The following is a 24,278-nucleotide window of genomic DNA, read 5'->3' as shown; positions in this document are numbered from 1 at the left end:
CTCCGATCACATTTCCTTCCCCAACACATTGCTCATTCGAAACATATGTAACGTTTATTCTGGGACTGAAACCCAAATCAAAATTCAATTCGTTTTGTACTTGTGTGAGTGAGTGGTTCGTTTGTGTATATGTGTATGTGTGTGTGGGGGTCTCTGCTTCCGTTTCCGTTTTGTGGCTGCCACGTGGCTGACATGTTAAAAGCCTAAATAATTGCCAACATTTTATTTATTTACTCTGCTCTTTTATTATTCTTCGGTTACAAAAAAGGTTTACGGGTCTGGGATATGTTCTTATTTTTATTCCTGCCTCTGCCTTCCATAAACATTTTAATACCATGACAAAATTGTATTATAATTTTGATGAAGATGCAAGGCGGATTTGGTTCTATAAATTTGAAAACGTATTTTAGGTAGACTAAAAATATTTAGCTTTAGCCAAGATAAACATAACGAAGTTACCAGTTAAATGATAATATTTGTACTAATCAAAGAAAGTGAATTGTAATAAACTTTGCAAATATAAAAAAACATTAAAAATAGAACACTAGGCAGGTAAGTAATTTGAGCAATCAAAACCAGTGTTTAGAAAATTGTACTTCGTGGCGACGTCTATATATACATACCTATGCACATTTGATGATGAAGTTTTTCCGCGTACCAGCTCTGTATACATATGTATGTTTCTTGACTGTCATTCAATTGCTCAAATTTCGCTGGCCTTCAGTTGGAGTTTTCTGTTTCATTTGGTTTCGAAGAACTTCAGTTCTGTATAGTCAGGACTCCTTGGGCTTTGTCAGTGTCTGATTTGAGTTCGAAGACTAGACATCGCGAAAGCGTTTGACAAATATATAATTAATATAGAAACCTATATATACATGGATCCACCGATGCCACATACATCTGCCTCCCGGTTTGACTTCAGCGACATTCATGAACGGCTGCAACGTTTGTCATTGCTGCGATGGCATTTCAATTTGCATGGCATGACGACCGATTTGCAGGAGGATGCTCTTGAGTTGGCCAATGGGAGTTTCGGTGCCATGGCAGTTGCAGCCAACAATCAGCATCAGAATCACCAGCAACAGCAAAGGCATCAGTCCTGCAATCACAATCAATTTGCACAGGGACATAACCAGCAACAGCAGCAACATCATGGCATCATTTCAACGGGGGATCATCACCCAAACTCCTATCGTTACCATGGTCAGGACCTGGTTGCCTCGATTCGTGGACATTATGTGAGTTATTTGCTAATTGCCGCGGCCCAAATGAAAAACAAAATGCGGTGGAAAAATCATGGAAAAGTTCGCTCTTGACGATGGCGTAGCAGCAACATGTCAAACGCCGAAACATGACAGTTCAGCCAACAGCAACAAAAGCTGATGAAACCCCAGTGTTTTTAGAGTGCGAAAAAGCGAGGGGCACTGCCTTTGGTTTACATTTTCAAATGAGTGCTAAACACTTTGCTGACTTTGACAGCCGCATTTTGACTGAAGCGATTTAATTGGGGCGTGCACAAGAGATTTTGCCTTTAAAGCCAGCTTAAAGCTAGTAAAATATATAATATATTATAATAATATTAATTCAGAATCTTTAAAAGTATTGAATTTATCAATATTTTCCAACCCAGTTTTCCCATTCATTTATTTCGATCTCCAGCCGTAAGAAATTTCCCCCGAGTGGTTTGAGGAAAAATGTTCATGGCTATTGACAAACAAGCGACATTGTGCGGCTTTGATTGTCATCCTGGCTGGCTGGGATGCGCCAATATACGTTGCCACAGCTCAACTGCAACACGGCTGCCACTCTTAACCCCTCTCGGCACTCCGTTAACCCCTCGCTGGGCCTTGAGCCTCCTCCTTTAACCCGGTTCGGCCCGCCTGTCTGTGGCTTTTTCCGTCTTCGTGCGCTTTGGACGTGTTGGGACACCACTTAATTTCCGGCAATGCGAGTCACGTATGCTCCATCCTGCCTTTATGTGCAATGACATTTTCATTTTGTTCACACTCCCCAATACACAGATGCACACACACACACACGCTTGCAGCCACACACAGATACTGTGTGCAGACATGTTGCAAAATGGCAAACACTTTTTGGCCTTGCGAGAAAAGTTTTTGTCAACTCATTTTGTTGCAATTTGCACAAACTCCAAAACAAAAAACAGAGCAAGACGACTACGACGACCATGGGAAACTCGATTATTTTTAATTAAAACAACATTGAGGCAAAGGAAAAGCCTGGAGAAAAGCTGAAAATTCTGAGCCAAAGAGTTGCACGATTCAATTGCAGACTTTTCTGTGGTCAAGTAGTGAGTTTATGGCTTTTCCTTTGCCATTCTCCTTTAATTACACGCTAACGACGAAGCGCCGAGCGCCAAACTTGAATAGATGAAAAAAGATTTTTCCACGGAAAAACCAACCAGACCGTGAGATTAGAGAAAAAAAGCAAACAAAAACTGAAAAGTGGACAATCTTCTTCAAGGAACTCTGTCTGCTTTGAAATGCGATTCTTGTTTGGCTTTTGTGATGCGTATCATAATCGCAACCACCCGCCGCAAAACGCAAGTCATATCCAATTTAATGAGCGGATGGGGTGTCTTCTGGATTTTTTCCATCAATTGTTTGCCATCATCGATTTGTTTACATTAAGCGGAAACCATTTGTTTACTTTTCCCTTGTGCTGCTGGTGGGTTTTTTCTATTTTCACGAAATGAAATTACATCCGCCAAACGTGTTTGGAATTCTATAAAAAAAAGGGCAAAAATAACACGGCTAACACGGCGAATTAAGGGAATTTCAGAATTAGATGCTTTAGGAAAACAGTACAGGTGTTAATAACTTCGTAATAAAATTCTAAAGTCGCAATTGTGTATTACATTTAAGGTAAATAACCCACTTAAATGTTGTATTTATCTTACGTTCTTAAAATTGCCTACGAAATAATTTCGAAACTGGCATTTTGATATTTATGGAATTTCCAACAGTGAAAACCGCTGCCAACCTCTCGTGGCAATTATACATCCTAAATGGGCTAATTTTCACAGGCCTTGCAGCTTCGCACACACTTGAGAAAATAATTTTCCAGTTGCCACTCGAAATGGAAAAGGCACAGCCAAAAATTATAATTAAATTTTGCGTTTTGCAAGTGGGCGGTGGGTGGTGGGGCTAACTCAGTGCCACGCCCACTAGCCCCCTGTCTGCGGTTTTAGCGTTGAGCTCTGTATGACAGAGACGGCAAACCGCTAGACAAACGACCAAACAAGACAAATAAAAAATAAAACACAATGTTGTTGCTGTTGCTGTGGAGTAGTTGCAAGGATGGATGGAAAATCTGCAGATGGGGCTTTCCACTCAACGTGGGAGTTTGGAGAGCGAAGATTTATTGGCCGGGCCCAAAGGAGGATTACCCGAGCGACAGGATCCTTGTTACCATAAAGCCGCTTAAAGATTTTCATTTCCCACCCACAACAGAAAAAGCAAAAAGAAAACCCAGCGCAAAAGCAAAGGCAAAACAAAAGCCGTTTCGAAGACAAATGAAATAAGGAATAATTAATTTTATATGGTCCGTTGTCGTTATTGTTGTTTGGTTTTTAATTCCGGATGGTAAAAACTTTAATTGGTTTGGCTGTTGATAAATTTACTTCATAATTTGTTCGCTCTTAATTGTTTCCAACGAAACGGGGGGGATAGTCTATATAAAATTACATAGCCTGCTCTTTGGCCATTGCGCTGGTAATGTGCCGCGTGCGCATTAAAAATTCAATAAAAATACTCACTAAATATAAATGCAGCGGCAGCAGCAGTCGCGGAGTGTTAAAAATTTTCATTAAAACTAAAATTACAATTTCGGTAGCATAAAGTTTGGCGAAGGGTGGGTGGCACTGGAATTTATGATGCTTACGTGACCGCTGAAAAGGGGGCTTAAATGATGGCTTAAATGAGTCGTGCCTGGCCGGCATAAGTTCGCCACTTCCGCCGCTTCATTCCGCTACTGCATTTGCCAGTTGCATTTGAATTTATTAACAAAAGTTGGCCCACGTCCAGTCGGTGGCATGAAAACTACAAGTGAAATGTAATTTTACGGCTGGGCCTAAAATAAATAACAGTTTGCAGGATGCCCAGGGAAATCGGCGTAACTCGGCACGTGAATATTTCGAAATTATTTTCCATTTTCGAAAAAGAGCATTTTCCATTTGGGCAGCGAAAGGTTAAATTACCAAATTGCATTTGGCCATACATACATATTATATGGCATGGAAAATCTGTGTACGATTTCTGACGAAAGAAAATTAAATTTCACTTATCTGAAAAATATTGCAACATGCAATTCAATTTGTTAAACAATTTTTTGGCAAAATAACATTTTCTTTCTAGGTATGATTTGTATTTTTTGGAAACCCTTTAGTTTCTTTTGAAGGGTAAATCCAGGCCTAATGGCATCTTGTTGAGTTTGGTGCGATAAAAATAAAATATAAGCATAAATAACCCGGACAACATCTGTTTCCTAAGTTTTCTTTCCACGCCGTACAAAATCACTTAGTGCGCAAAGTTTCTTCATTTTCCCCTCGATTTTTCCGCATTGTTTTGTTGTTTTGACTGCTGGTGCGCCCCAAAGGCGTTAAAGGCTTAGACGTATTTTCATCATCTAACACCCCCAGTTTTCGGCCAAAAGAGTGAACCCCCCTTTTGCCTCGTTTTGACTGCTGGAAATGTAATTTTGTCGTAAATGTCATTTTTTATGTTGCTTCGTTCTTTTGTTGCCGTCGTCTGCAATTGTTTTTGCTGGGCCAGAAAAAAAAGTATATAAGAAATAAGCGCAAGAAAAATGTGTTCAAATCACTGGCAGCTAAGCCTTTCCACCAAATTTCCCAACCCCTTCGACGGCATTTCAACTCGTTCATTTTATTGGATTTCTTGCTGCTTAAGACATTCTTTTTTTTCTTGTGCGCTGTTGGTTGTTACATTTAATGAAAATTTGTTGGCAACGTGAAAGGCGTGGAAAATTTTAAATTGATTATCGCACAGGCGGGGGCAAAAGGAAATATCCTGCCGGGGTTTTCCTCACTGCATGAGCTTTGCACCGCTTTTTCTTTTCCTTTTTTTTTTGGGATCTCCGCCTAATGTTGTCGAGCAATGTAATATATTATCGTTTATGATGTTAACATAAAACTCGGTTGTGCTCGCTTTGGTGCTACTCAGTACCTGGCCTCTTCCACTTTTATGCCTCACTTGCCACATGCTCATAAAATAAACGCCCCAAGATGGATTGCCTCCCCCTGGTCATCCATACATCCGTTTATCCATCCAAATGGTAATCTGGATCCCCTGGGAGCCTATTCCCCAGTACCTTTTTATCATCTTGCATAATGGCAATCGTAGAAATTTTGATTTGCCTGTTTTATAGTCGCTTTAGTTGAGTAAAAGCTTGGTTTTATTTATGGCGCTATTTGTAAAATGAATTATGACATTGATTTTTAAATCAGTATAATCTTGTTCTAAATTTCCCAATACAAAATGTCACACTCAACTGATTTAATTCGATATTTTTATAAGATTGCAACTGTGATTAGGACTAAATTAACAAATTTTTATACACCCAAAATTTATATAAATATCGCTTTTCAATTTGCAAAACGTTTGCATAACATTTTCGAGGCAACAAATAGCAACAGAGTCGTCTACTCTGCCAAACAAATTTTTGTTTCATTTGCAAGCTATGCATATTCATTCCCAACTCTTCCGCAGAAAAAGTATAAATAAAATAATTTCGAAAAAAGAAGCTTTCCCTTTTTTTATAGAAAAATATGCAAAATAGGCAGGAAAAGTTGCATATCATATGCACACATACACATGAAGGCAGTTTTGCAATGCGCCTCCTCATTTTCATTTTTAGCTGCAGCTTTTCTTCTGCCGACTGACTATTTTTAGCCCTCGAGTCGTTCGTATCCTTGTCTATATATTCCGCCCATTGCCACGCCCACTCCTCAACCCTAAAGCGCTTTCACTCGTGAATTTTTATGCGGAAAATGGTGAAAATAAGGGGGTGAGTGGGGGTGTGGGTGGACATGGGACAATACGAAAATTTAATTTACCGCATAGAATTAAAATAGGCAAAAGTCCGGAAAAAATAAGCGAAAATTTTGCGCCTGAAAGGCAGCTACAAAATGAAGAAAAATCCTTTTGTTTTCCGCTCTTGCGCCTACCCACGATGCCCCACACCCTTCGCCCCCTTTTTGCAATCCCCTGAAAAATTCCATGCCTCCCCTCCCCTGGGACATTGTTGTTGCTGCCTACGCCACTGCCGTCGGTTTTAATTATGGAAAAAGTTTTTGCTTTATTTAGTTTAAACAATAAGTGGTTGGAAAATATGAATTATACAAAGAGACAGCTATGTTTGTGTGCCTGTCTATGTGTATGTCTGTCTATGAGTGTGTGCAAACATTTCTTGAGGAAAATGCAAATATTTTTTGTTTTATGTTTTTCCACCTTCGTCGTTTTTTGGTGCCTTTGCATGGCAAGTGAATCGTGTGCCGAGTCCCAGTTTTTTATATATCTTCCAGTTTAGTTGTTTTTTCTTTGCATTTTTTAGGGTGGAAAGGGTGGAATTGTTTTCCAAAGTGTTTAAAAGGGATTATAATTTAAAACATGTTCAAAGTGGCTAGTATACTTAGTTGATTTACGCATGCATACACATTCCTTTGCTGACTTCCATTTTCGCAGAATTTCAATTAAAACTCAATAAATACCTCGCATTTAATCCTATTTAAATGTTCTGTCCTTAAAGTGCCTAGGAATTCAGAGCTTTACTCACTCCCCTTTTTTGTTGGTTCATATTATACCAACTCACGTACTTCCATTGGCCCGCAGCAAAATCGAATTTGCGCATAAATTTTCGAAAAATGACAATAAAAATGACAAAGGCTCGTCGTCGTAGCCACGAAGCTACAACAGCAACAACGACCGCCAATCACAAAGCGTTTATCAGAGGATACCCGTCCCATGTAGCAACTTGGCCAGCCCGCCCATTTGCGTGCCTCCTGCCTCTCCACCTGTCAGTTGGTAATAAATTATTATCATTAATATTTTGCGCTTGATTTTGCCCCCAGGAAGGACTACCGCCGGATAACGGTCGAAAGGACCCAAACGAAACGTTTTTTGCATAAAAATTAAGCGAACACCAATGGCAGTGAGCAGTTTTCGGGGTAATAGAATATAGAACAAAAGCGTCAACAGAAATGTTTGGGACACGACCAAGTTACTAGCAAGCAGAGTCTTTCGTGCACTTAAAATAATTGGAAATTGTATAATACTAGAAGAAACTTGAGCAATTCAAAGTCAACACCATTTTGTAATTTGAAGATATTACATAACACTATGTACAACAAATCTCTAAGCTTACATGTATTTTTTAGGTGGGTAAAAGTAGGCAACGCATTTGTTTATGAATTTTTATATGAAGGCCAGTTTTTAGATCTTAAAAATGTTTAAACATATAATTTTTTGGCATATATACACTTATGCTAGTTATATAGTTTATTATTGCGATTCCGAAAATATTCACAGTGTAACTATGTGTGTGCGTGAGTCGGAAAAACTTCACAAACACCCTCGAAGTGCACGCGATAATGGCTCCCAATTTGGTAATTAATCACGTCCTCGTTTCTATTCTCGTCCCCCTTCCTCGCCAAAAAAACAGCCACAGCTGCCCATTAAGAGCGGAGCATGTATTCCAGCCACCTCCTAGGCTTCATATTTTCCATTAGCTTTCCGCTTTACCTTTTATATACATCTATATATATACACCTGTGTAAAGAAATTTTTCCAGCCGCCAGACGTCGTTGCAGTCAACGTTAAAATTAAGCGAATTTGAACGAACGATAAAATAATTACCTTTATGATTATTTTCGGTGGCCGTAAAGTTGGTGGCTATTTTGCTGAGGTGTGTACGTGTGTGTGTGTGTTCAGGGGGTGGGGTTTGGGTTCGATGTGCCAAACGTGTCTAATTTAGCGGCTTAAATTTATAGCATTTGTGCGCTTAAAATGTTTGGCTATTCCATTTTATGACCCACCGAAGGCAATTGATGGGTTGAACGGCAATGGTGGTGTTTTTTTTGGCGGTCATGTTCTACGGCGAAATCGCAATAAATGGGAGAATGTGTTAGCTGGAATGAATTTGGAGTCAACTTTTAAGGAAAATCTATGGAGCTAACAAAAAGGTACCATTGCAATGTGTTGGCAATTTGCACAGAATTTCTGAAGCCTACTTTTCAGATGATTTTGTTGTTGTTTTTGACAATGGTATTTAAGTTCGCTTGTAAAACGCCATGCAAATTTGGGAGCTCTAATATTTATAGTTAAGCCATTTATTTGATTTTAGAAAGAACATGTTTGTTTTAAAGAATTCGTCTCCTAGGAGTGATTACTTTTCAATGAGTGGTTTTCATTTTATTAGTTCAGAGCTTAGTAACCAGCTCGTTCATATTGCCTTCGCACCGTCATGTAGCCCGGCTTGAAAAACCCAATTCTTCGGCCTGAAGTTTATGTCAAAATGCTGTCACGCCTCCCTCGATTTTTCAATGCATATTTTCTCTGCCCTACGCTTTTACCCCATTTTTTCCACTTGGCAAACACACACGTCCACCACTCCAATTCGAATGGCAAACCATTATTACTCGTTCTCTGCCATTTAACTGCCAAATTACAGGCACCCACAGCTCAGCCTTCGTTCCCCGCGAAAACCGCATTCGAATTGCGTGCCCACGAAAATTAACTGAAAACGTGAAGCCGCCTTTAAAAAAAAAAAACGAAAAATACGAAAAACGTGTACTAAGTGAGAGGAGCATGCGGAAAAATAGGGTGAAAAACAAACTGAAAATCAAATATTTGCCATATTTTGCAATTGGAAAATCAGCGACAGCACGCAAGGCTTCAGTTGAATCCTTTTAGAAACCAGGACATGCACACATGAGTTCCTTCCTACCTCGATCATGCCGAAAATAAAAATGGCGGAGCTCGTTTGTTTCCGGTTTCGTTGCGTTTGTTTTCGCCATTTTTTTTTTTTTCTTTTGGTGGGGGAGGGTATTTTTTTTTCGTTCTGTTTGTGCCACGAAAGATTCGACAAAACGACATCGAGAATCCCCAAAAACATCACATTTTTCGCCTTGTATATTTCAGTGGCACATAAATTTTTATATATGAACCACAGAGGCGGGTTTATTTGTGTTTATGCCAAGTGACCCCAAAGAACCGGTGAGGGAATGAGTGCGCAAAAAAATGGCCCAAAGCAACAAATGCATTTGCAATGCAAAACTGGAGCACACAACACTCACTCACACAGGAAGCGACCCGGCAGCAAGGACACCCGGCGACTGTTGCATCTGTCCACGCCCACCGCCAGCCGCCCACTCCTCATGTGCTGCGCTCCATTCCACAGAAGTGGGAGTTGGGTGGGCATTATTTATGGCAGGCGTGTTTCTATAGAGATACCCCGTTATTTCTTTCCTTTGGGGACTTGATTGAGAATTTTAAAGTGGTTGCCAAACTGTAGTGATTTTGATACCTCGATGTTCTAATATGTCAAGATCAGCTTATTCGATTACCTTCTTTCAGTTTTGCTGACTTGTAAAATTTATAAAATATTACAGAGTATATTTTACATATACTATATATATCTTCCAGCTCAACTTTCTATTATCGTTTTGCAATGAGTGCGCAACTGGCACTCAATAAAACAATATCTCCCTGCCCATGATTCATTTGCACTGCCTGCCTACCTGCCATGTGTGCATTAGAACGGATGTCATGGTGGTTTTTCTAGCGGTAAACAAAAGCTTTGCAGCAGAGCCGCAGCTGGCGTTCTGCGGTTTTTATTTACGCCAAAACAAAAACCCCGTGCACACCAGATTATTTATGCTGAAACTAAACCACATAGTGGAAAACCTATTCCCTTCGATAGCACTATAAAAATTTTTATAAAGATGGTAGCATTTCAAAGTTTTAAAAAATAATTAATTGTATGATAAAATATTTGTCAATAAATTATAAAAATTTGTTACTTTTTCAGGGGAGCTCGTCTAGCGCCGCCGCCGCACCTCTAACATCGCGCAGCGCCTTCCCCGGCGCCCCGCTCACCGCCTCAGCCGTCGCACTCAAGGGCGCCCTCCCACAGCGGCCACCGGCCATGACAAGTCCCGCAGCCGCTGCCGCTGGCGCCGCCCTGGCCGCCGGTGCTCCTTATCGCGGTGCCGCCAGCTGGACCCCGCAGGGTTATGCCCCGGCCGCTGCCGCAGCCGCCGCTGCTGTCGCCCAGCAGGCAGCCTACCGCTATACGGCGCCGCTGCCACAGCCGGCGTATGCCGCCTATACGCCGCACACGGCCACCACACCGGCCACAACCACGGTGAGTACTCAATTCCATTAGTTGGATGTTTTTTAAAACCCTATTTAGTGTTAAATCACTTCTAAAAACTGTCTAAAAGTATGCTTAAATATTACTTTCTATTCAAACATTGCATACACTTTGAGAACTTTAAGGATTTTAAGGCCCTTGATGTTACATGTTATTTACATAAACAATTCTACAATTCTTACAACAAACTTCCTTTTAATCGAGTCCTCATTCCAACAAAACCCATTAACAAATGGCAAGACTGCAGAAGCAGCAAAATTTCACTCTCGTAAAATGGGCCGAAAAATCCAATTTGATGAATTCTTCAATTCATGTCTAATGGTGCACATAATCGAAAATTTATTTGCGTCCATCAGGAGGCAAATGGAACTCAAGTGTTTTTGCACTTCCCGGAACTACCTTTATTAACTCGCTGCTCCGACTCTTTCTTGTTCAACTTATTGATTGTCAAGTGTAGTTCCTCAGTTTGACAACCGATAGTCGGGGAAGAAGTGGCTTGTCATTTATTGAAAACTGCTGAAGCAGCAATTTATTTATGGCACTCACTGTTTTCCCATTCAAACTGTTTGTGCTGCCTCGCTGCGATTCACATTTCCGAGTTAAGAGGTATTTTGCTGCGATTCATATTTTTCTTTTCAATTCTACTCACAGCTGCAGGTCCTTCCTCTGCGATTCTCATTCACTCTAGCTAAAGAGCGTGCCTCCATGATTGTCATCTCGTTCTACCACGAAACGGACACTGCCTACGATTGTCATGCCCTCGACTTGCCAGCTGGCATTAATTTGCCTGGCCCTCGTTCTTCTGCTGAAGAAAAATAGAACAAATAGAACTACAGTCCCAGCCAAGTCCTTTGGCAATCAATTAGCCCGTTTGTGGTTTTTCACACTCGGACATTCATCAAAGTCGAGCCATTTTCAATTTGAGAGTCAGACAACAGGCGCAGTAACAGCAGCATCATTAATAACGAACAATTAAGAATTTTTGTGGATACGAGTTGACAAGTCGAAACTGCCGCCTGTGTGCCAACCAACGACTTAATCAGCATTATCTAGCTTCTACGCATTTCCCAGCTTTTTTCGTCCTCCACTTGCCGCCACTCCACTTGGGCTCAAAAGTTCACTGCTGTGCAAATATAATCCATGCTCCTGCCCAAAAACCCGGAACGATTGAATCGACTGGGGGCTCCATCATGACGAATGATGTTCGCTGGCTGCTGCTGACAAATTTAGCAACCAACCCCGTCGTCACAGCTTGTTATGTGCATACATAGCTATCTCTTTGGCAGCGTTTTCAATTTGATTTACAAATGATTTTCGATTCGAGGGCAAAGCGGCTGAAGAAAAATTCGCAGCCTTTCAAGGAGTTTTTCTTGGTTCCTCTTTTATTTTGCTGGCATCCCCCTTTTTTTTTTTGTTATCCGAAGGCAGAACAACTTCTAATAAATGCGCCGAAAAAGTGCTGAAAATAAACGAGCAAATAAATAACCAGTCACACAACGAACGAACGAACTCGCGCCACCCCTTCAGGTAGTTTTCTTCGGAAAAATGCTTGCATTTTCCTCGGTTTTCGTGGCCTGCGGGCCACACCACTCCTGCCACCCACTTTTATTTCTATTTGCTTCGCTTCGCTCTTTTCGGCTCCATCCTCCTGTCAGCCAGCCATTCATTCATTCAACGTCGTCAATGGCAGTTAAATAATCCAAGAAGGAAATGTACTTTTTGTGGGCGTCATCGTCATCGTAGTCCTCGTAGTGGTAGTCGCCTCCTGTTGTCCAGTTCCAGTTTCAGTTCGATGGCCATTAAAGCTGCATGCGAATGTTGCTCATAAATATAAAGTGCGGCTACTTATTTCGTTTTCCTTTTTTTTTCGCTCGCTCCTGTATTTTATGAAAGGTTTTCCTGCCGGGGGGGCCATAGATTATCGCTTTTGATTTGAGTGTCGTTAGCCCCACGGTGTCGCTTGCTGTGTTTGCCCAAATTGTTTTGCTAGCCTAATGTTTGGATTAAAAGTGGGAGAAACTGCTTTAATTATAATTAGTTTTGCTTGTGATTGCTGCTAGGCAAAAGTTAGTAGATCCAAAAAGTCTAATCATACTTACTGTCATGCTGCCTTTCCTGCTACCATTTTACTTATTTATCAGAGACGAGCATTATTATATGTAGTTGGAAATACAATTTAGTATAGTCTAAGCCTATATTTGCCCCATTATAATGCAGATTCCAATTCCAATTGTCTTCGGGCCCTATTCAAGTCGGTAGTTATTGAGTGGAAATGCGTTTGGCCCGAGAATACATAAGATTATAACCATCAACTGGGCCAGCACAAGCAGATGTCCTTCCTCCTGGCCGTTTCTTGAGCATTTTGTCATAACTAAAGGATGGAAATAAGAGGAAAATCCAGAGAAGACGTGATTACAATCGCTGCGAATGCAAGCTTTCTTCATTGCTATTCAATGTTCAGTTACATTTCCGTTCTGAGGACACGATATCTCCCCTGGTTCCGCTCTCTTAGGCAGCTGGTTAGTTTTGCAATAACTATAAACATTAGTTTAATTTTAAACTAGTCCATGTATATTCAGTTGGCTCCTTTGAGATCTGCACACTTGAGAGCGTTTTGCCGCTTTCCTTCCGTTTTGCCCCAACTTGTTGAATTTGAATTGTATTCCGTTGAGCGCAAGAAAAGCAAAAGATAGAAACGCATAAATGTAAATGTTATTCTTGTGCATTTTATTCCGTTTTAAATTTTAATTATTTTTAGCTGCCAGCAGCAGTGGAATCGAGTTGGCTGCACAGGGCATCCTTCTCCTCTCACGAGAAAATTCAATTTGTGTAGGTGCTTTTGTGCGATGGGTTGTTTTGCCCGAACATCAAGACAGTTGGACGCGTCTCTGGGCACTTTGGCTTCAAAAGCAATTATTGTTGAAATATTATTTACATATTCCACAGCCATGCCGCGCTATCGTCCGCCTGCTCCTTGCGCTGCCCATCATCACTGGCTTGGCTCACGGGTCGTATGAGTGTTATGCAAATGTGTCGCAACTAAATGCAACATAATATATCATCAACTCTCGTTTTGGCATGCAAACCTGGCGAACGAGAGTTATGAAATTTTCAATTGAAATGCGAATTTGTTCAAGCCGCATAAAGGGATAAACGTGGTAATGGAAGAATAGAATTGAAAGTACTGGCTGAAACTTTACAGTTTGCATTTGAATATAAATTGAGTTATGCTGAAATGGTCAGAGACTTGTGCCCTTGCTCACTTTATACTGCAATATGATATATGAAATCTGAATTACTTTTTAAATGCTTTTCAAACATATCACAACTATAAATTCATAAGCATTATAAATTCATTCAATACAACCCGTTTAAAATCTGTAATCTGAATCTGAGTTTATGCTCATTTTACACAAATCCTTTTCAATTAACTCCTGAAATCGAGCATTCAACCCGTTCAATCTGTGATAAAACGTTTAATGCATATCATCCGCAAAAGCAGCGCTTTAATATTTTTAAAAGCATTTATCTCACATATTTAATATAAAATTAACATTTCGTTTTGGGCATCTTAAATGAAATGTTTATCATACCATTTGTGCGAGTTACACTTTTATTTAATTTCGTTACTCTCGCTGCCTTTATTGTTTTTTCTACCGGACTTCACAATGACCGCATATAAATTCCACAACTGGCGCACATAAATCAACAAACATGCTCAATCAAAATTCCAGCTGGCCAAAGGGAAAAAGCGAGGTTTATTGGGGTATACGCGTATATTTATATAATGACCACAGAGAGATAGGAAAATGGAGGCGTACACACGCACTGATGTAATCAATGAAAACACATTAAACTTTATTTACCAAAAAGGGGACAAATAACGAAAAGGCGTAGCGATTAAACCAGCGAGGGAAGCAGCTGTAATAGCAATGCAGGTAGGGAAAAGCAGGAAAAGTTGGAAAAGCGGGAAAAAGCGGGAAAAGCGGGAGAAACTATCTCGGGCTGCTGGATTAATTAAAAGTGCTGAGCTGGCAAAAGTGCAGAAAGGCAAACAGCGGAGAGAAATGCCGGACATAAAGCGATTAACTCAATAAAGCGTAAGCGTTAAAACAAAAGTGACAAAGTGCACAAGTGCCACACGCCAACATTACCAGCACAAGGACACAGCGACAGTGTCCTGCGAACAATGCAAATAAACAGGCAACGAAACTACGGCGAGAACAGGACAAAGGATACCGCCCAGATCACGCATACGCCCCGTTGGCCAGCTGGTTGCCTGCCTGGCTGGCTGGCCAAAAACAAGGGGGACGAAGGCCACAACAACCGTCTCCGCCTGGACAGGCCTTAACCAAGTGACCAAAAACATGAGGCTTCGATCCCACGCAGCAAAACAAACTAAAAGGAAGCGGGGAAAGCGTGGGAGAGATGGAAATAAAACCTATCTTTCCACTAAAGATATTTATGGTTAATTTATGTCAATTAAATTAAATGCCCCTTAAGCAATTAAAATCACAAAGAGTGCTAAATAGAAATACCAAAACGTCATAACGTTTCATTGCATACTTTTAGACACCTGAGCGAGTAACTTTTGAAGCAGTTAGATATAATTAAGCGTGCTTGATAATTAGATACTGATATCAGCCACTCACAAATAACCATTTATTTTAATGGGCATTTAAAATGAAACTGTTGCGAGCTCGTTGCAATAGCATAGAACCAAGTGCTCTGTGCATCCTTAAAGCTGCGGTCTCCCTGGAATGGCAGCAGCTGCCACAACAGCTGCCTGTGGCTAATGCAATGGGGCATTGGGCTCCGAGTTGTTGGCTTGGTCTGGCAAATTATGGAACTTAACTGCAAGTGACAAGCCACTGCTGCTTTTTCAGTCCCAGCCGCTGGTGGTGATGTTGCTGCTGGGTGGAGGAACTGCGGCAATTGCCGCACGTGCCACGCATCCTGACATTTGGCGGCGGCCCACAAAAACTGGCCAACATTCGCGCTGGCACTTGACATTTTGCAGCAGTCTTCTGCGTGGGTGGGAAGTTCAAAGTGCAGCCGACTCGAGGGTAATATTTCAATAAAAAAGGAAAGGCGGCTGGAAAAAAAGAGGGAAAAATTGAAATGGAAGCCACAGATGCGGACGCAGTGGGGGCGTTTTTCCGGTGACCCCAAAAATGCTTAGTCGCTTTCCACCCACGCCAACCAACCAATACCGTACTCGTCCAGTTTGGGTGTGTAATATTATCCACTTTGCTCTTCCTGTTGCTGCACTGCATTCGCAGGATTCCCTTGCCTGTTCCTCTTCAATTGTTCCCACGGAACAACTGTTTTTTTCTTGTATTTCGGTAGCAATAAATTTGATTGCAATGCATTCGAGTGGCGGGCGATTCTTTTGCGGTTGGAAGGCGTACGAACCGATAAATGTACGTATTTATTTATAGAAATTAATTATTTAAATTTTTAATGGTATGGATATTTCAATTAAGATGCAATTTAATTAATGACCGAGTTACGTGCAATTAAATGTGTGTAACTAAATGCGACAAGCACTTGCGCACACATTTTATCAATCAGCGAATGTGATAGTTTTTAGACAGTATTAAAATCATTTGAGTTTAAAGAAATATGCCGTCTTAAAGAAATAAGATTAGTAGTTATACCCCCTTGATACATTTGCATCTCAAAGACATATTATTATTTTACTAACTTAATCCCATTTCCAAATGTTATAATGCTTTTTATGTTCCAGTTTGAAAGTATCCTTAACACAAAGTTTCCTTCAATTATTCCGAACATGTTGCGCTATTGGCTTTGGCAAATCCAATATCAGACTATTACTTTGTGTTGGTTTTCCCCCTTTATTTTTGCCAACTCCCTACACTTTAATGGAAAACCAAACGGAACAGGGGTCCAAAACCCCAGCTTTTCTTCCTCCTTCGACTGCAGCTGACCGTTATAAATTGTCTGAAAGTCGCTTTACAAGGTTTTCGTATCATATTTTATTATTACGCGGTTTTCACGCCCTTTCCTGACCCTTCCCACCCGCCGGACTTTCTCGGACATCGATGCATTGCGTTAATTTTGTTTTTATACCCGGGGTGGAAAGCGGGGGAAACCCCGTGTAACAACAATATTTTATGGCTGCTCGCAGATTTTCAGACCAGCGAGCAACAATTTTCCCTCCACCCAAAGAGTTATTGCAAAAGTTTTTCCTCTTCGTTGTGCAGTTTTTAAGCTTTTCCGAGGGGGATTTTTAAACTGCAGCAGTGAAAACTTCGCTGGCTGTGGGATAAAAAAAATCGTTGACCTTTTTAAATACTTGATGTGGTGCTTACGAAAATCTGAGCTGGGGATTATCAAGGTCAGGCCTCGACTAGTTCATTTGAATTTCCATTTATTTGCTAATTGCTTTTCCCATTCTGTTTTGTGTGTCGGAAAATATCTGTCAGGCACGGGACTTGAAAACATGCCACAAAGGGAGCGACAGTGAGTGGGTAGTCCGAAAAACCAAAGAAACCCCAGAGCACTGGCCAAGAAATCCGATTTCAGAGGGCGGAGGTCGCTTCTTGCCATTTGGTTGCTAATTAAGTTAGATGCATCTTTGTTGCATTACGCAAGCGAATCAAGTGCAACCGCAAAGTGCCAAGAGCGTGTCTAAACCGTACTCCTATCTCCTCGCCCCAAATATCGCCCCATCTTGCACATTGTGTAGAGCATTAATTGTTTGCCAGTCTCTCGGAATTCCAGTTTCCACTAACAAGGATTCAAAGGACTTTAATTTGCCAGACGGTCCGATATGCTTGGATCCAACAAACAATTGAAGCAGACCAGGCATAAATTACACTAGCTCAACACCTGATTGGGTGGGGCTGTCCATGGGAAAGGTGTGTGGTGTAGATGGTAGTGGGCAATCGGTTGCCAGGACATTCAAGAGGGTCAACCCACAACCACTCACCTGGCTGGCCCTTTGTTGCCTGTGGTCATTGATTGTCTGCAATTTGCATTTTCAGACATGAACATTGCTCGTTGTGAAAAGGCGCGGGGGAGAATTTGGTGAAACTGGGGTGGATTTCGGCTTGAAAACGGGGGAACCCCATAATGATGGTGTATTGTTTAGCCTTTGACAGGTTTCCGAAAGTGCGGTTGTCATGTGGAATCAAACGATGGCCCTTAAAAGCCTTTTTTAATATGGCTCTTTGAAACTGAAAACCAATAACTTGAAAACAGACTAACAATGCCTTTAAATTCTTTAAAAATGAAATAACGATAATTCCTTAGCGTAACGGCAAATTTCTTACAAATAATGGTATGAAAAGCCCCTAACTTGCTTTGGTTTACTTTAGAACGATTGACGAACTGTCGAGTTGATTGCACTGAAGTTGAAGTTCCAGTCGTGTAATGGCCGCTTCCAAAGAATTTAATGAATAATTAAATAAGGCTCGTTGAGGAATCAAAAACAATAGGGGGTAAATGTGGAGTTTATGGGCACGAAGCCATAACAGCAATAAACTCGATAATTATACAATGGATTTTTCGTGGAAACAACTTCGAGGAGTCCAAGAATGGGGAAAATTAAAAACTATTACAAATTATCATATGCATTTTTAAGCATTTCCTTTGGCCCGTCAATCAGAGAGAACTGGTACGCTTTCATTTAGAGGCCCTCAATCACGCATTCATTCCATAATTCATTCATTTACTCAGTCAGTCAGTCATTCAGGCATATGATGATGCATTAAATGCAGGAAAAGGAGCAAAAACTCATTGAATGCCTGCTGTTCCTCATCTCCTTTCACTTTGACTTTGGCCCAGAGTTTTCCATATATCCATTTCCACTCCCCCATTTCCATTCCCATTCATCCGCACGCTGTGCATTCACAGGGAAATGAACATCAGCTGCAAACGGAGAGCGGGAATTATACAAAAACAAAGGGAAAAAAACTATGCTCGGCGAAGAGCATTGTTATAGAAACAAAAAGTAAAGAAAGGCGGCAAAGGAAAACGAGCACATGAGTAAAAGTACGGCAGAAAAAGAAAATAAAAAGAAGAAAATGCGAGCGGATGAAACACTGATTAATTTCCGTTAATATGGTAGAGTGTTTGTGAGTGTCCTACAGTGCGTATGGGTAATTTGAATGATTCTCTCTATGTGTGTGTGTGTGTGTGTGGGAAAGCTTCTGTTGCGGAAGTAGAATTTTCTTAATTGCCATTTTAATTGCAGTCATCGAAATGAAGCACTGAGAGTGCTGAAATGCCAGCAAAATGGCCCGAAATTAATCCGAATCAAGTGGTGTCGTGAGTATTTGCCATTTTATTTTCTGTAGAACATGTGTACTTTGGTAAATTATTGAGGTTTTTCATACATCAATATGAAGTTTTTAAAACTCAAATATGTAGTTATCTTCAATAGTTTCCAAAAATATACACCTTTCAAACGATTGTTGATTTTATAAATGTAAAGAAAATCTTAATTATCAAGCACAGCAATATTAATGGAATAAATAAATGATATATTTAAAAAAAAATCGACAATTTCAATGGAATAAATGCAACTTGGCTGCCGGCTAAATGAACTGAACTCAACCGAAATGGATTCTGACCAAGAGAACATTTTCACGTTACCACGTTGCCCCACGGGAAACCCAAATTTATATTTAATTTGCAATTGTTTGCAGCGCAGCGCAGCAAACCAAAACCGAACCAAAAAAAAAATCTCGCATGTAAATTCAATTCGATTACCAAGTGGCATAGAAGTGAAATGCTTCATCCAGTGCTTTTTCCCCAGCGGCACGAGGGGCAAATGGAAATATCAGACAATCCATTAGATGTGGCAGAACTTTATGCGTGGCTGATCAAAATGTTTCCCATCCCATCGAGCCACTTAATATTCCATGGCAACGGACAGCGCGGAGGTAGTCAATATTCGACATTCACAATATTTCGCATGGCCATGGCCGTCACACAAAAAATGGCAAAAAACAAAAGATGAGATCCGAGCGAAACCAATTTGTGCTCATTGGGGAGCAAAATTCATGGCGCTTAGCATTTGAATTAGGGCGCCAGTGCGATGGGGGGCGTGGCCGTGGGACTACTACCGGATTTACGAAACAAAACAAAAAAAGGAAAGCTAACAAACCAGAAAATCCGTGATTATTTATTAATTTGGCAAATTATTCATGCGACGCGCCATCACAAATCTGCTTAGTTGAGTGTTAGTTCGATGGGTGGCCTTGTGGGTTGGGGAATTTGGTGGTTACAGCTAGAAAAGGGGGGTGGGGTTGGAGCGGGTGACAGGTGCGGAGAGGGGGAGTCAGTTTGCATTTGCTACGTGTGTATCCCCCTTCTAGGATAATGTGTGTGTGTGTGTGTGTGTGGGGAGTCCCTAAAGTTGTTGCTAGTTTGTTTTATGCCAGATTTCCGTTTAAGTTGCAGTGTGACAAATTGTATTAGAAAACGGTGCTATAATTATTAAATTTTCAATATCTCCAGATTAATTATAAATCCATAAAAAATTAATTTGCAAGAGAGCGAAAATACATGTAGTACTTGCTTTCAAGTTCGTAGTTTCCAATAACTTGCAACCACTGTGCAATTTAGCAGCTTTCAAACTTGCCTTGGACGAATGCAGTTCGAAATAAACTTTTTTTATTTCGAATTTTAGGGCTGTGGGGTTCCCCCGTGGCCAGTGGGGCGTGGCCCTTGAGGGCACAATTTTCCCGCTGCAGTTTGGGACAAACTTTCCGTTGCAGTGATTTATCAAAAACTTTGGGGCCAAACAAAATTTATTTACAACAAACCAAAAAAGAAAGTAGGAAATTTAAAAATACTGTTAAAATTTATTTCGTAATAAATCGCAATACAAGTCGATTAGTGCGATTCCCCAGATTTCCCAGATAGATAGATGCAAATGTAACTGAACCATTTGCAATGATTGAAATCCGCTTTTTTAATTACTCTTTGAGCGAGCTGAAATTTATTTGCTTATTTATTTTAATTGCCAAACTAATTAATCAAACCGCTGAGTACTTAAGTGGGTGGCACTCAACCCATTGAAGCACGCAGGCAGGCAGGTGTAAATATTTATGTAAAAACTTGCCATAATTAAGCAGACATCGAGTCTCATTTCGCAGTGGCTCTTCATAAATACACACATGTGTGTGCATTTCGCATTCTGGCATAAATTCACATATGAACGAGTTTAAATACAAATACTAGTTTTAGAATTTTACTAGTCAAATATAATTTCCATTCATTCAATTAAAAAGAAGCAGGGGCTTTTGAACAGCGATTGAAAGAGAGTGAGGGAGGGGAGAACTGCTACTAATGGCATTAATCTACATTTTTCACATAAATCAATAAACAGTCATTTGGACAATTAAAGTGTTGCATGGCAACCCTGCTCGTTCGCTGCCTGCCTGCCACGCCCACTCATTGTTTTAGGCCCAGCAAAATGGCATAAATCAAACTTAACAGCTGCAAGCGATGGGCCCAAAGGATGAAGGACATGAAATGGGGAATTTTGTGGGGGGCTAAGCAAATAGCCAAAACTAAAGTTTTACTCGACCGAAATGCTGTATATATTCGTGTTTGTGTGTGTGTGCGTTTAAATTGTTTGTTTGTTCATGTGTATATGTGTTTAGTTAGCATTTACATCAAATTATTTTGTTTGTCAGGCTGTGGTGGCAACGCCTCTCCTTTGTCCTTCCGCCCCCTTTTGCTCCTGTGTGAATTGTTTTGGGCCAAGGATGAGGATATTTGTGTGTGCATTCTGCTGCACTTGCAGTTGAATAATTGTTTCATTCCAGCTGTTTTGTTTCATTTTCTATGCCCAGTATTGTCTAAACGCCTATTCAAATTGCAGATTGCGAAGGGCATGTGCTTCACATTGATTAAAGCAATTTAATGTATAAACTTCTAGTAAAGTGCCTATCTTAGGATATTATTCAACACACTTTTTGTGATTATGTTTTTATCAATTTGAAACACCTAAATGCTTTCTCAAATGAAACTTGATATGGCGCCCTAAGTTATTTGTTGCTATTTGTAGCTTAAACTACAAATCTGAATTGTCTGTCGACGCAATTCCCACATCGCCTGGTCAGTAGTTGTCATGCAAATTCGACTTGAACCAAACTTGAGAAACCATAAACTATAAACCTCCTATCTATTATCAAGGAAGCTTTGGTTTGCAAACCCATCACTAACCATTGAAGCCAGCCCCCCTTCTTTTCAATCCTCCGGCGACCACTTCCTGTTTTGTCAACTGCAAACTTTAACATTGCATTTAGACAATTGCTCTGGCAATGTATGCTCAAATATAAAACTAAAACTATTTATGTATGTCCTGCCGTACATATATTGCCCGTTTCAAATCCCCCATGTTGGCTGCCCATAAATAAATGTGGTAGTCGAAGGGACACTACTGCTATACTGTGTGTAACCCCCTTAACATATATTGCCGGCAAACTTTTCAATTACGTTGGGGTAATTCTAAACTTTGCTGCTGGAAAAAAGAAAAAAAATTCCAATAAGGAATACAAATCCCTGCGGCGCTTAAATCTATTTATGTCGCTGCTTCTACTATTTCCAGAAATGCTGCTGTGCCCCACAGTTCCCGTTACTCGTTGGGGTCAGCTCAAGTTGGGGTCAGTTTCGGTACAGTGAAAACTTGTGGCGTGTTCACTGGAACGAAAGAACTTTGTGGCTGGAACAAGTTTAAGGCACTGGCAAAAGTATAAAATTGTACAATACCCGTTTGGTAGTTCAAGATTTGCCTTGCACTTACAATTCCCAAGTAGTTTTTCCGTAAAATTGTTTTTTGTTTATTACATTTTTTGCAGTGCATTCCTGACTGAGTTCCTTTTAACCAGAATCTCCATAAAGATCCGTGGGGTTTTCCTCCATTTCGCTTTTAATCTTGTTGGTGCGTTCATATTTTTTAATTGGCTGACCAACATTGAAGTATGCCTCCCGCACTTTTCATCTGGCTCTCTGCGCTCCTACTTCCACTTCCGTTTCCGCCTATTACTCCCAGGCAAAGTCCGTTGAGCGGATTTAAAATGCAATCTGCCAATCGCCGCCTATCCCTATCCCTCTCTCGCCCCGCTCCTTCCCGCTCGCACGCTTCTTTGGGGTTTCTCTGTTTTTTATGGCTGCGTAAATTGAATTTCGACTGCAAAGGATGCACAAATTAATTGCCGGCGTGTTAACCTCGAAATTTCTTGTACGCTCAGCTCCAAAAACCAACAACGAATTGCTCAGACTCCCACGCTAAAGGGAGATGGCAATAGTTGGGGCCGTGGGAGTGAGATGGACAACATGGCGCTGCTGCAGTCGACGCCAACGGCGCTGTCGACGTCGTTGGGGCGGAATTTTTCGCCTGCAGCGCAGGCGTCATTTTTTTTATAACTAAAGAGAAGTTGGCAGAGGAAATCTCTTAGATATAAAGCGAAGAGAGAATTTAATTTTAACCGATATTAGTCGTAATTTAATTAGGAATTACAATATTAATTCAATTAAAGCCCACCACTTTAATTGCTTCCATTCGAGTTGGAACTTAACATTTTCTACGTTTTTGCCAAGTACAGATTTCATTACACTGCAAAATATTTTATTTAAAGTAAGTTGCTTTAGAGTCATATATTAAAGATATGTTTGTGATCCATTGAGGACCGATTTTAACAATGCAACAATATAGAGTATTATATCTCCCCCTTGTTCTTTCAAATTATCTTGCTACTTGAAACTGTCTAAGAAGGCAAAAAACTAATTATCGACCGACCGCTGTAGTTATTCTTCACTTATTCGCCTTTATTGGAGTGTCTTCTCTGCTGTTGTGGCTTTCTAGTGCGGCAACTTAATTAAGAATAAGCTAACGCCTTGAGAGCCAAAGAGGGGTGCACTTAAAAGGGGGGGTGGCAGGGTGGAAAAGGGGCAGCCTGCCGCCCACCAGCTTCTCCAGCTGCCATAGTGACGCGCTTGGAATAACAAAAACGGAAATAAAAGTAATTTAAAGTGTTATTAAGTCGTGGGCTGTCCCTGTCAAAGTCCGTGGAAAAGCGCGGGGAAAATGGGGAAGAGTAGGCGAAAGCGAGGAAGCTGACTAAGGGTAGCTTGTAACGGAAGTGCTTCGTATGGATGCGCGTGTGTGTGTTCTGTGTGTGGCAGTGTGTGTTTACGTGGTGTCTGTAAGTCATATGCAGTCATAACAAACTACAACAAGACATGGAAAAATCCACAGACGAACTTCACTTGCACAGCAAAATACTTGCAAAGTTTCATATACGTATCTTTTTTAATATATATTTATTTTCCTTTGAGCTGCTCACCAAACTGTGAAGTGTGGGCAGAGTTGAGATATAAGATATCTTATTTACTAACGCCTTTAAAAATAAAAGGATACTGAATATTATTTTAATTGCAACAAAATTATTACTAAGGATTCAACTTTATTAAGTATCATAGATTCCATTTTAAGTGTGACTGCATTGAAAAAGTTTCCACATAAATATACGGAATATTGCATTGCCAGCTCTGCTCCGTGCATTCTCATTGGCCAATTTCCCCCATTCGTGCAAGTTATCTTTCATGTTTCTGGCTATATAATAAAGCACTTTAAGTGACGCGGCACGAGCATTTTTGGTTCCATAAATGACACTAAAAGCCATGGCCCCCCATTTCCCCAAACCTTAACCCCCAAAAACGGAGCTCTCATAAAGTGCGTGCACGCACCGCATAAATAACCGAGCAAAAACTTTGAGTTTTACGCATATGAGGCCAAGTTTATGACTGTGTCGTATAACTTAAACTACGCAGAATTCAATTAACTCGACGCGCCAGCTTGGTCCTGATTGTGGTCCTGAACTTGC

At 40.6% G+C, this 24,278-nt stretch overlaps 1 protein-coding gene across 12 annotated transcripts in view; it reads left to right on the top strand.

The window, feature by feature from the left end:
• The window catches only part of LOC6610863 (protein alan shepard), a 121,778-nt gene that overhangs the window by 47,373 nt on the left and 50,127 nt on the right, over nt 1–24,278 (top strand). For 7 of the 12 annotated variants that reach the window (XM_032719279.1, XM_002035393.1, XR_004361813.1 and 4 more), the window contains one exon: nt 10,066–10,401. In XM_032719279.1, coding sequence (XP_032575170.1) covers nt 10,066–10,401 — 336 coding nt within the window. Of the gene's footprint in view, nt 1–10,065; nt 10,402–24,278 lie in introns of those variants that run through there. The other 5 variants (XM_032719270.1, XM_032719277.1, XM_032719276.1 and 2 more) reach the window with 2 other exon arrangements.

The sequence above is a fragment of the Drosophila sechellia genome, chromosome 3L (genome assembly GCF_004382195.2).
Source record: "Drosophila sechellia strain sech25 chromosome 3L, ASM438219v1, whole genome shotgun sequence".
NCBI classification, from domain to species: domain Eukaryota; kingdom Metazoa; phylum Arthropoda; class Insecta; order Diptera; family Drosophilidae; genus Drosophila; species Drosophila sechellia.
The sequence above is the reverse complement of the archived record's forward strand: the minus strand, read 5'-3'. Positions and strand labels throughout refer to the sequence as shown.